Source organism: Corvus moneduloides, chromosome 1, assembly GCF_009650955.1.
Source record: "Corvus moneduloides isolate bCorMon1 chromosome 1, bCorMon1.pri, whole genome shotgun sequence".
In the NCBI taxonomy this organism is placed as follows: domain Eukaryota; kingdom Metazoa; phylum Chordata; class Aves; order Passeriformes; family Corvidae; genus Corvus; species Corvus moneduloides.
In genome coordinates this window covers 2391417-2404252 of record NC_045476.1, presented here as the reverse complement: position 1 = coordinate 2404252, position 12836 = coordinate 2391417, and the positions used below count along the sequence as shown (strand labels likewise).

The 12836-nt window shown below is 42.8% G+C and overlaps 1 protein-coding gene across 1 annotated transcript in view; it reads right to left on the bottom strand.

Annotated features, from left to right (window-relative positions):
* Positions 1-12836, bottom strand: part of OBSCN (obscurin, cytoskeletal calmodulin and titin-interacting RhoGEF) — a 142241-nt gene that overhangs the window by 64392 nt on the left and 65013 nt on the right. The window contains exons 39-48 of the mRNA XM_032133486.1: positions 12269-12532; positions 11070-11336; positions 9740-10006; positions 8209-8472; positions 7092-7358; positions 5967-6230; positions 2782-3045; positions 2202-2465; positions 1637-1900; positions 912-1175 (exon numbers count right to left, since the gene is read on the bottom strand). Of these exons, the coding sequence (XP_031989377.1) occupies positions 912-1175; positions 1637-1900; positions 2202-2465; positions 2782-3045; positions 5967-6230; positions 7092-7358; positions 8209-8472; positions 9740-10006; positions 11070-11336; positions 12269-12532 (2649 nt within the window). The remainder of the gene's footprint in view (positions 1-911; positions 1176-1636; positions 1901-2201; positions 2466-2781; positions 3046-5966; positions 6231-7091; positions 7359-8208; positions 8473-9739; positions 10007-11069; positions 11337-12268; positions 12533-12836) is intronic.

The window sequence follows — 12836 nt, the reverse complement described above, 5'->3', positions numbered from 1 at the left end:
TCAGCCTATTATAGATATTCTTAGCCATAACCAAGTTCAGAAACTCTGAAAGCATCTTTCTTTGAGTGTGACGTGATTTCAATCACCCTGAGGGATCAGCTCCCTGGGGTTTTGTTGTTATTTATAGGGAAAGAGCAAAACAGAAAGAACCAGACCTCAAATCAACAGCACTCGCAAATAACACTGCTGGATACAGAACTATTTTACCCACACAAGCCTCATCTTTTGGAGGCTGCTGTTGTTATTTTCTGGTTTGTCTTTAACAAAATATTACAGCCCCATCTACATGAAAGCAGTCAGATTTCAAAATAATACTACTCCTAGTTTTACATTGAAGTTTGAAGGGCCATTACATCTAATAAGAATTTCAGATTCTTACTAATGGGAAACATTCTGGAAATCATAATTCAAAGACAAAACAGCCTACAGGAATTAAGCTCTGGAATGATAATTCTTATCTCACTCTGCATGTGTGACTTCTATAAAGTCACACCAAGTCACATCCATGGCCAGATAATTTCCTCCTCTTTCTGCTCCCCCAACTCTCACTTTTCCTTTATCCAGTTCCTGGAGAGCAGGGGGCCTGACAGACCACAGCTGTGTGTTTTGGAGAAAACTGTGGTGGACTGAAGTGAACTACAGGGCTGGAGCTGGAAAACGCAAATATCCAAAAAGGGGGCACTTGCACAGAAAGAAACTTCTCATTTCCTCCTTTTAAAGGACAGATTAATAACGACCCAAAAATTCCCCATGAGCAACTCTTTCTCAGGAAGAAATGAGTTATAAATAGAATGAAGGAGGAGGAAAGGATAAAAACAAAAACAAGCTACTGACCCAGGGAAGAAACAACTGAGTTTCAGAATAATGTCTATCTCAAGAGCTATTTGTCAATTTTAATAAGGTCTTTTTACCATGAACTCTTAAGGTTGCTGTTGTCTTCTGGTCACCACACACACAGGTGTAATCTCCAGCATCTTTTACTTCTAGGTCATGGATGACCAGCTCTGCAGTGGTGCCAGACTGTCTCATTTGATATTTGTCACTTGCTTTGAGCACTTTGGGCCCTATTTTCCACTGCACTGGAGCTCCTTTTGTTAATTCACAACTCAGAGTGACTGATGCTCCTTCTTGGGCTTCTTCATTCTTCAGCTTTTCCTTGAAAAGCACTGGCAGGGCTGGGAATGGAAAGCCAATAGAAAGTGTACTTAAACTAAGTGATCAGCATCGTCAGTTCTCAGCTGAAGGTCAAATCTGGCAAAATCAGGGGGGTTGAGGTTATCACTACGAGGATCTGGAAAACCAAATCCAGCAGTAAGACAAGAAGTGCTGAGCTGACAGGCCAAAGTGCAAGATTCAAGGTGGAATTTAAAGGATTTTTCACAGGACAGAACATCTCAGCTGGCCTAACAGGAGCATTTCCTGGGTGGAATTCCCTTAAACCTACAACACAGCTGTGTGTCTGCAAGGAGAGACAGCCCTGTCCTCAGCTCCCTTTTCAGCAGCACCAGACCAAAACTAAACACCTGAACAAGAACTGGACATAAACTAACTCCCAGGAAAAAGGTGAGAGGTGAACACTTCACACAGCAACAGGATGTTTCAGAGAAACAGAAAATGGACAATCATCTGCATTTACCATCCACTGTCAGAGAGGCTGTGCTGTGCTGGTCCCCACACACACAGGTGTAATCTCCTGCATCCTGCAGCTCTAGGTCACGGATTTCCAGCTCAGCCAGGGCACTCTCCTGCCTCATGATGTATTTTTCACTTGCCCTGAGTGTTTTGTTCCCTTTCTTCCAGGCCACAGCTGCAGCCTTGCTCAGCTCACAGCGCAGAGTGGATGTTTGGCTTTCCATGGCTTGCAGGTCCTTCAGGTCTTCTTTGAAAAGGGCTGGCAGGGCTGAAGGTCACAAAATGGACAGAGGACATTAAAAGTGACACGTGACACACGGGTGACAGGAGGGATGGGGTGGTACAGAAGCAGAGAACACCTTAGGGTGGAAACAGGGTGTTTCCCTCATGATTCTGGGACATTGGACAAACCAATAGACAGAAGGAGAAAAGCAGCCTGGACACAACCAGTTCTTACAGAGAGTTTACAGATTTAAAGAAACAATTCAGCCACAGGTGAACATGCAACCAATATCAATGAGCTGGCATGGAAATACACAGTAATACAAATAATATGTATTTTTTTTTACCATGCACTATCAAGGCTGCTGTTGTCTCCTGCTCTCCACACACACATGTGTACTTTCCAGCATCTTTCAATTCCACATCCTGGATAAGCAGCTTCATGACCGTTTTCTCCTGCCTCATTTTGTACTTCTCACTGGCTTTGAGCAAAGTGCTGCCCTTCCTCCACTCCACGGGGACAGCCTTGGTCACTTCACACCTCAGAGTGGCCACTTGACCCTCAGTCACCTCCTCATCCTTCAGGCTCTCCTGGATGCCTGCAGGCAGCACTGAGGATGCAATGGGAACAGGGTTAAAGGGAGCAGCAAACACAGCCTGCTGGTGAGGGCATGGGTGGGGAAGGAAAGGTGGGGAGGTGTCTTCAGGCTTGATCTCACATTTGCTTCAGGGATCAGATCCTAAAACCACTTTGTACATGGAATTGGGGAAAGGTTTTACCCCTAAATCACAAAATTCATCCTCGTGGTTATGCCACGCAAGGTCAGACTCAGAGGTGCTGTGCACAGATAACAATGACCATGGTGATAAAACAAATTCAAACCATAACCTCGATAATGATGGCATCCAGGTGGAGTTGGTCATTACCATGTACTGCCAAGGAAGCCGTGGACTGCTCCTCCCCACACACGCAGGTGTAATCGCCAGCATCGCTCTCAGTCAGATTGTGGATCACCAGCTCTGCAGTGACATCCTTCTGCTTCATTTTGTATTTCTCACTAGGTCTGAGGGCTGTGTGTCCCTTTCTCCACTCCACTGGGGCGGGTTTGGTCAGCTCACAGTGCAGGGTGACTGCTTCACCCTCCTTGGCCTCTTCATCTCTTAACTCTTCTTTGAACAGAGCAGGAAGGGCTGAGAAACAGAGCAGTAGATGTTTTCATGACAAGCAGCTCTTGACCCCCAAAATAAATGACCCTGATGTTCACCAGTATCTATTCATGCCTGGTTATTGATGTGAGGGGATCATCTGACAGAAGGGAGATGCTGATTTGTGTCATAGACAAAAAAGAGTCCTGTCATTTTTTAAAGCAAATATTAAATAATGTTGCTGGCTGGTTGAGAGATGTATGGAAAATAAACAGCAGAAATAGGGAAACTTCATGTATGGTCAAAACTGCAACTTTTTCAGTATAACCCAGCCTAGAGAATTGATACATCAGGTTGCATCATGATCAGGAAAAAAAGCCAAGGGGAAAAAATGGTGATGTTTTAACTTATATTTTAAGGATGCTTTCAGACCTAGCCCAGAGTTAGGATGAGACTGAAAAGTAGAATCAGAGAGAGATCCTGAAAGTGCTTGGGTGGGAATACAAAGGAAAGAGAAGAATGAAATCTTCTCAGAAATCTGCCATAAATCCCTCACCCCAGGAATTTCAGGCGTTCCCTGACACCCCATCCCTTTTGGAACAACAAATAGAATTATTCAGACTGTAAGGCTGGATGGAAATGTGGCAATATGGGGAAGCAGCAGGATGGAATGACATCCACTAAGCCTTTGGAATGGGGTGGGAACTACATTTGGATATAAAATTGCTACGAAAGAGCTTGAGAGGATGGTCTCCAATTCCTGACCCTGACCAGCAAGAAAGAAATAATTGAGAATAAGGATGTGGAGGATAATTGTGCAGACATTAATGTAAGCAGATAAGAAGGAAGGAAAACAACAAGGGACGTGTTGGTCTGCCTCTCTTTCAGGAATGTAAGTTGATGATGAGTGACATGGGGAAAGTTGAAGTGTTTAATTCCCTTTTCTTCTTTATTATTAAATGTTAATTTTAATTAAGGAAGTAAAAGAAATTCTGGCTAGGATAAGAAACAAACAAACAAACAAAAGGATTAGAGACTATTTAAATAATTATATTCCCAAAGCAGCTTGGTATGATGAAATTTGTCCTGGAATTCTTAAGGTGCAGGCACAACCAATTTCAGACATTGACAGTGACACTGGAGAAATCAGTGTGGCTGATGTTCCTCAAGTATGGAAAAAAAAACCCAGAAATTAAGAGGTGAAAAATATCTCACAGATTGAAATACACACATTTAGTTCTTGCCATGTAAACCGAGATTCTAAAATCCCAGAGAGTCAAGAAAGAAAAAATTACTTGTGTAAAGTCAGTGGAGCTGACGGAGCTCCAAATGTAAATGTGTGCTTGAAAAAGAGCTGGAGGTCTCCCTGACTTCCAAGGTCTGAGTTTGATAAATCTCCATTGGCAAAAATGGGAATTTAGCAATACTCTTCAGTCTTGAAGCCAAATCCCATTCATAATGCTTGTCTTGGAAAAAGAGGGAGAGATGGCAGAGAGAGGATCCAAGGAATTGTGGCCATCTCAACTTAATTCTTTGAAAAACTCAGATTTGCCAAGAGCTTTTCTCCTCATGAAGGAGTGGACCAGGGTAATTTTTTCTTGACATAGATTAAGCTTCCTTGGAGTGCTACTAATCTGAAAACCACAGTTACAGGATGTTGAACTGGGATTTACACTCACAATGAAAGAAGGACTTGAGCAGAGTTTCTCACTACTCTGGGTTCAGGATTATTCAGCATTTTCTGTGGTGACTTGGACAAACGCAAAGTTTTATTAATTTTGAAGATGATCTCAAGGTGGGAAGGAAGAGAGGGTGAAAACACTTCTTTAAACTGGATTAAGATACAGAAGACCTCTGTGAAGTAAAATAGGCTGCAATTCAGCAAAAGCAGGTGGAAAATTCTCTATTTAGGAATGACCAATAATAAGATGGAGCAGATCTGCAGTGAGGGATTTGAGGTTGCAACAGTTTGTGGAATAAATTTAAGTCAAAAAATTCAAGCCTGATGCAAATAAATCCTCATAACTGAGATGTATAATTTGGAGTGTCACACTAGTTCTTGGTTCAAATTTTATACAAATACTTCTCTGTTTGAAGTAATGGCTTGAGCCAGCTCAAGAGACTTTTGCTGAAATAAAGAAGAAATTTCTGGCAGTAATGATGGGGACTTGGGGCTCAAGGATGGACTAACCTGTACAAGCCCATTCCAATTCTATTTTTCATGGTTAAATTGAAAGTTCAAGACTGAATCAATCCTTGTTTTATTGATAAATACAAAGATGAAAAAGTCTGGGCAGTAAAGCAAAGAAATCAATTCCCTGAATTCAGACCTACTGAATTTCCAGGTGAGAAAGAAGCTGAAACTACTTCTGACTGTCCTGTGTTAACAGTGAAAATAAATTTTCCCTCTCTTCCATGGGAAGTTTGCAGATGAATTTGGCTGAGGGCTGTGAAATATTCTCCTACTCTAATGCTGACTATTCTGCAGTACCTGAATAAAAATCAACACCTTGGTCAGAGTTACAAAGTTAAGTTACACTGAACCAAGTTTTCTTTTTATTATTTAAAATTATTTGTCAAATCCTAATGCAACTTGAAGTAAAACTGCTTTTTTAAAGAGCTGTGAATGTCCCTGCTGCTCCATCTCTCTACGTTCAAGTCAAAAGTGAGTAAAACAGAATTTAAAAAGCAAATCTGTGACATCCTTCAGCCTTTGGTGTGGTACAAAGAAATACCGCCCTGCACCAACAAGAGCAAAGAGAAGAAAAGAGGGGAAATGTTAGTAAAATCAATGGAACTACAGTCGTGGTTAGAATTAGACAGATCAGACAATAAAAAGAGGAAAGTCTGTTACAAACAGAATGATGGCAAGATTAGAGAAAGAACTCGTGGTGTGTCAGTGCTGAGGCTTCCAGAGGAGGAGGGAGAAACCCCACACAAACACGTCCCATTTCTGCGTTCTTTACCGTGCACTGTCAGTGCTGCCGTTGTCTTCTCCTCTCCACACACACAGGTGTATTCCCCAGCATCCCTGACCTCCACAGCATGGACCAGCAGCTGTGCTGTGGTTCCCTCCTGCCTCATTGTGTATTTTTCACTCGGTTTGAGCACTTTGTGTTTCTTTCTCCACTCCACGGAGGCGGCCCTGGACAGCTCACACTGGAGAGTGGCTGTTCCACCTTCTGTGGCTTCTTCATCCGTCATCTCCTTCTGGAAGTGCACAGGCAAGGCTGAGGGGTTCAAAAGGAGCAGAATGTGTGACCATGGCAGCTACTCAAGTAACCAGTTCATGTGGTCTGACAACCACAGGCAACAAGCAAACCTTTCCTAATCAGTCCCATCATGATTAATGACCACTCGGAGAACCATAAAAGAGTGGCTTTGGAAAGCTGGAAAACACCTCACTCATAAGTCAGAGAGTGTTTTCATGGCAAAGTCCATGGCATGAAGTGAAGAACCACATCAGTCTCAACTTCAGACCTGCATGACTGAGCCCCCACCTTGGATATTGCCAGCTAGAATGGAAAATAAAGCCTAACCAGAGTACCTAAATTCTATGGCAATGCAAATCATCACCAAGAAAGTTCATAAATGAACCTGTACCTGAGCCAATAATTTCACTTTTCCATGAGGAACCTTTAAAAGGTCCTTTCCAACCCAAAATACTCTATCATTTCACCTCATAGAGTGGTCTAGCAAGCTTGACCATCAAATTATACTGGAACACTGGTAACTGTCTCAAAAATACCAACAAATCTTCTCAACATGAGGATCGTAACATCTTTACAGCCAACATCACAATAATGTGATTTCCCATTTCTCAGCACCTACTGATGAACATAAGCATCAAAAAAATAAGTTAGCACCAAGATGAACATCTGCAATTTTTGCCACGAGCCTCCAACCTGTACCTGATACTGACCGAAACATCCAGGAATTTATTCCCATGTCCAACCACATACTGCTAAACTCATCAGAAACAGTACTGCACTTTCAAATCTGACACTCCTATGCTCTTAAAAACAAAAAAAAAAAAAGCTGTTTGAAAATCATCCCTTTAATTTATGCATTTCCTTTTTTTTTATTTTTACCATTCACTTTGAGCTCAGCCGTGGTTTCCTGCTCTCCACAAGAGCACGTGTAATCTCCGGCATCTGCCAGGACTAAATCATGGATCAGCAGCTCAGCCATCGTGCCCTGGCATCTCATGGTGAACTTGTCGCTTGTGCCCAGGGCTCTGTCTCCTTTCCTCCATGCCACTGCAGCTCCAGCTTTGCTCAGCTCACAGCAGAAAGTGGCCGTGCCATTTTCTGTGCCTTCCACATTCTTCAGCTCTTTCTTAAAGTGCGGAGGGAGGGCTGAAGATCACAGGTGAAAGAGAGAACTTTAAAATTGAGGGAATACCCTGTCTTGGCTGCTCCACTGGGTTAAAACACTTTAAGCGTTCTAGAATGGACAGAACCTGAGAGCAAAGGATGATTTGGGGGCATCCCTGACTTGTGCTTTGCAAGACACCACATTCAGCATCTCACAATGACTTGGAAATCAGTGTTGATTTATGACAACTCTGAGAGCCATAGAAGAGTGAGTTTGGACAGCTGGAAAACACCTTATTCATAAATCAGAGGGTGTTTTTAATGATATGAAACATGGCATGACATGGAGAACCACACCAGTATCAACCCCTCAGCTCTCATTGGTCTGGAAATCTGTAAGACTATGATATCAGTACTGGGAGGTGTGTTTTAAAGACATTTTAAGATATAATGACAGAAAGCTGATCCTGAGATTTCAAGGGACTATGCACAGTTCTTCCTCAAAACCAGATTAAGAATGAAAATGAGCACCACATTGTTTAAAAATAAAATTTTATAACTTTTCAATTTCATCCAAGAAAAACAAGTGAAATCTCAGTGATATGACCTAAGGAAATTAATGAGTGAAAATACTCCAAAACGCAATTTCTGACTTCATCAAGCTTTTCATTATCCACTTCCAGATTCCATCAACAGGAAAGCGGGGGGACTGAAAAGACTGTGGTGCTCTTATCAGTCCCAAAGGAAGGGCTTTCAGTGGAAGATATTCCCAGTGGTTGGAACAGCTGCTATAACATTTTAAAATAACAGAAGGGATCAAGAGCAGATTGTGATCCCACAGGAGGATCACAGATGACAACGCAGAAAATTCCTATTAACCCAGATATTTTACCATGCACTGTCAGGGAAGCTGTGGTTGTCTTGTCTCCACACACACAGGTGTAATCTCCTGCGTCTCCTTCCTCCAGGCTGTGGATTGTCAGCTCAGCAGTGGTGTCCTTCAGCCTCATTTTGTACTTCTCACTAGGTCTGAGCACCTCCTGCCCCCTCCTCCACTCCACGGGGGCGGGTTTGCTCAGCTCACACTGCAGAACAGCCGTCCTGTTTTCTGTGCCTTCCACATTGACAAGATCTCTTTTGAACAGAGCAGGCAGAGCTATGGGGTGTAATATAAACAGAGAGGACATCAAAACCATTAACCAGACCTCAGGGAACTCAGGACTGGGTCCTGTGGCCAGTCCATCACCATTACAGGAAAACAAATCAGTCTGGAAAACTGCCTCTAATAGAAAAGTCCTGCAGGATCCCAGTCGGGGTAATTTCCACCATGACCTGCTTTTAACATCAACTTATTCATGTTCACCACTTCACAGCCGATTCCAAGAGTCCTCTCTACCTATTTCACTCTGAAATCATCTATCTTGAACATTAATGACCTGAATTTTGATCAAAAGTCCTCAGCCAGGGTGACAGGACTGCTATCTGAGGATCCCTGCCTTTCCTAACACCATAATTTATATTTCTGGATCAGAAAAAAAAAAAGTAATATAGCTTCAGGGGCACCTTTAACCCAAAATTTCAAAGGATATAGTGGCACTAATATCAGGTTTACAGGATATTTTTAGCAGCATTCAACAAGTTGCCTTATGATGTGCCACTAAAATAAAATGGAAGTGACTTGCATAGGGATGAAAACAATAGGTCAAAAGAGGGGAGGAACAGAAATTCCTCCAGCTGGAACAAAGATGATGAAGAAAAAGTGTGCAGAAAATCTGGGAGAATAGTTTTGCCTCCTCAATTTCCCCCTGTCCTTGGCAGCTTTTTATCCATTAGATAACTTAAATAAAAGCTGTTCTTCCATCTATGGGAGCTGTACATGAACTGCTCCTTCTGGAGGGGCAACCAGAGCTCTTCCATTCACCACGGCAGAGACAGGAATAAAATTTCCACCACTGTTCCCTAAGTCAGGACCTGCAGAATAATGCTGAGGTGTGGGGATTTATTTAAGTACCATTTCCTCAGCAGATTATCCCAGAATCCTTCAAAAGAGTAGGGCAGTCACCCATTCCTGAATGGAAAAACCTCTCACTGCCTGAGCTCAGCAGATTTAAAGAACTTTCCTTCATGTTAAGCATGAAAATCCACTGATGTCAGGGAGACACAATGAGAAACCCCCTGAGAACAATCTTGCTGCTGGAGGTCTGCTCACTCTTGCTCTCTGAGATGAGAAATTCTCACAACTTTTCTTTACTCTGAGATAAAGCCATCAGTTTCAAACTGACAGACAGTGGGACATGGGAGGAAACAGCACCAGCAAACCGAGAAAATGCTGCAGAATCAAAACACCAGAGCAAGTGGGAAGGAGAGAGAGGAAAGGGATGTCCTTGAGGTACCACTATCCCAACGGAGAACGGCTTTTTTACCATGGACTGTCAAGACAGCCGAGGTCTTCTGATCTCCACACACGCAGGTGTATTCTCCTGTATCTTCCACCTCCAGATCTCGGATCAGCAGCTCTGCAGCCGTATCTTCCTGTCTCATCCTGTACTTTTCACTTGGTTTGAGTGCCTTGTCCCCTTTTTTCCACTCCACCGGGACGCCGACCTTGCTCAGCTCGCAGCGCAGAGCGGCCGTTGCGCCGTCTGTGGCTTCCCTGTTCTTCAACCCTTCCTTGAAAAATGCAGGCAAAGCTGAAGGACAGCAATATCAGCAGTGAGATGTAGCACTCCAAAGAGTTAAAATTATGTTTAAGTTTCCTTTTCCCTCTTATCTTGAACTGATTTATCAAGACAAGAACAGAGATTCTCAAGGGTCTCCACGAATCAGCATTGGGAAAGAAATGTCACAACCAGGAGAGGATTTAATGCTTGTAGTAATCCATAGGGGTATTTTACATGTACTTAGAGTCACAAATCAATACAAATAGAGGTAGAAACACCATTTTTTTCCCCTGTGAAATTTCAATCAAAAAGTACAAACACCAATTTGAAATTTCTGGAAAGAAAATGGTTTTCTTTTATGACATTTTAAACCACAGCGGGAGGAAGTTTGCTGTGTTTCCACATACTTAAGCAAACAAAGAGACATTTAAAATTTAAAAAAAATGAAACAGTGAAGTTTCATTTTAAATGTCAGCTTGAAGTGAAATTGCTCATTTCAATACATGGTGGGAAAACAAGCATTTTCACCTGAACTGACATACCCTTTCAAAGATGTCAGGTTCAGTAAAAATCAAAGTTCTCCCTGAGAATGGTTGTCCTTTAGAAGTCCAGGGCCTGATTTACAAAGAACACCAACTGAATTCCACGACAACTAGGCTGTAAGTACAAAAGTGCTTTGTTGTCTCAGGAATGGAGTATGGGCATAAGATTCCATGGAATAACCCAACCTTTTGGAATTTCGTGAAACCTTAAAATCCCTGAGACATAATCCCTTTGAAGCAACCCATTTTTGTCTTGAGCGTAACAGGGAGTCTAATAAAGGACCTTTAAAGGGAAAAGCAAAATGATGGTCCTTAATCAAAAGAGTGGCAGCAACCCTGGTTGCCTTACTCTGAGCTTGGACACCAACATCCCTCTTGTGCCACAAATTCCAGCTGCACAGGTGCCAGTGGATGCATTTCACTGGCATCGGTGAGCTGCGGATAAAGCTCTGGCAGAAGGAGGAGACGGGAGGGTAACCAGGGCTCTGTCCAAAGGAACAGAGAAATCAGGGTAGTTACTTTCAGGCTGTGCCTTGCTTTGTTTGTTTTACCATGAACTGTTAAAACTGCCGTGGTCTGCTGGTCTCCACACACACAGGAATAATTCCCAGCATCCGCCGTGCCTAGATTTTGGATTATGAGCTCAGCCACGACACCTTCCCGCTTCATTTTGTATTTGTCACTCGACTTGAGGATCTTGAAGCCCTTCTTCCACTCCACATTAGCAGCAGCCTTGTTCAGCTCACAGTGCAGGGAGACACTTTTACCCTCGGTGGCTTCTTTGTCCGTGAGTCCCTTGGTGAAAAGGGCAGGCAGGACTGCAGAGCAAACACGGACACGGCGTCAACCCCGGGAAAGCCTGACCCGCAATCTAATCCCTCTCTTACCTCCCTGCAGCCACCAGACCTTCTTGGTCTCCTCCAGGATTTAGTTCCTCCACAATTTTTCTCCAACATCTAACCCTTCAAAAGATAATTCTGATTTTTTTTTTATTTCCTGTCGTCACACTTTAAAACTTTCTTTAAAATCAAGTCTACCTGCAAATGTAGTTGACAATCCAACTACCCTTTACTTTATACACCATAAAAATCAAAGACAGAGTTAGAGGCCATCTTTCAATATGAGACCCAGAGCATTTTGCTTCCCTTGAGAAAAGCAGCAGTTCTACAGAAAGACCTGATTCATGGAACTGTCTGAATTTTTATAAATAGGAGTCCCTTAGAGCAGAGCAGTTGCAAACATGCTGTCAGTTTTCTGCAGAAATAAAATATTTGCTTGGGAAGTATTAAGCCAAAATTGGTAAAAAAGAGCTGGGAATAGCAGGAGCATAAAAAGCCTATTTTGTGTTAAGATCGTCCTTGTGTAACATCATTCATTGATGAAAACTTGTTCCTCTTAGGAGCAACAAGTGTCACAGTCTAAGTCACAAAAAGTAAATATTATTCCCACTTTTATTATTCCCAGTTCCTATGGGAAAACTTCTAAACAAGCAGCTATTCTGGGCTAGGGAGGTTGTGTTGAGTCAGGAACATAGTCTCCACTTGTTGTTTGACTAAAGCACCTTGGAAGCACATCAAGAGGGCATCAGGTGAAAGGAGAAAAAGAGAGAAGGAAGAAAGGATAGGAAAATTAATAAACAGAAAGGAGGACAGGAAGTACACAGAGGTCAGAGGAAGCAGAAGTAAAAGAGGATGAGATCCTGGAATTACACAGGTTGACTTGAGACACGTGCTGAGAATTTCTTTTTTACCATTTACTGTCAGAGCAGCCGTAGTCTGTCGGTCTCCACACACACAGCTGTAATCCCCAGCATCTGCCAAATCCAAATCCTGGATCGTCAGCTCCACAACGGGACCTTCCTGCTCTATTTTGTACTTTTCACTTGGCTTGAGCACCATGTTCCCTTTTTTCCACTCAACTGGGGCTGATTTGCTCAGTTTGCAGTGCAAAGTGGCTGCTTCCCCCTCTGTAGCTTCCTTGTCCGTCAATTCATCTTGGAAGAGGATAGGCAAGGCTGAAGGATGCAATACCAACAGAGAAGGAATCAGCAGCAGAATGAAATGAACTGGACTGTGCTGTAGTGTTTACATTCAATCAAAAATGCTCTATTTCTAGGTGGGCACTATTGAAAAAGGGGGTAAAACCTCCTTGAGGAGAGAGAAATAAATTAAACAATAATACAACATATAGGTGCTGTCTCAAGGCAAAAAAACCACAGGGGAATATTCTCAAAAAAGGTGACTCCGGCACCACAGAGCCAAGAACATGAAACCCCTAAGAAATAACACCGACCAAGCTTTGGCTGCCCAGGAAATGCT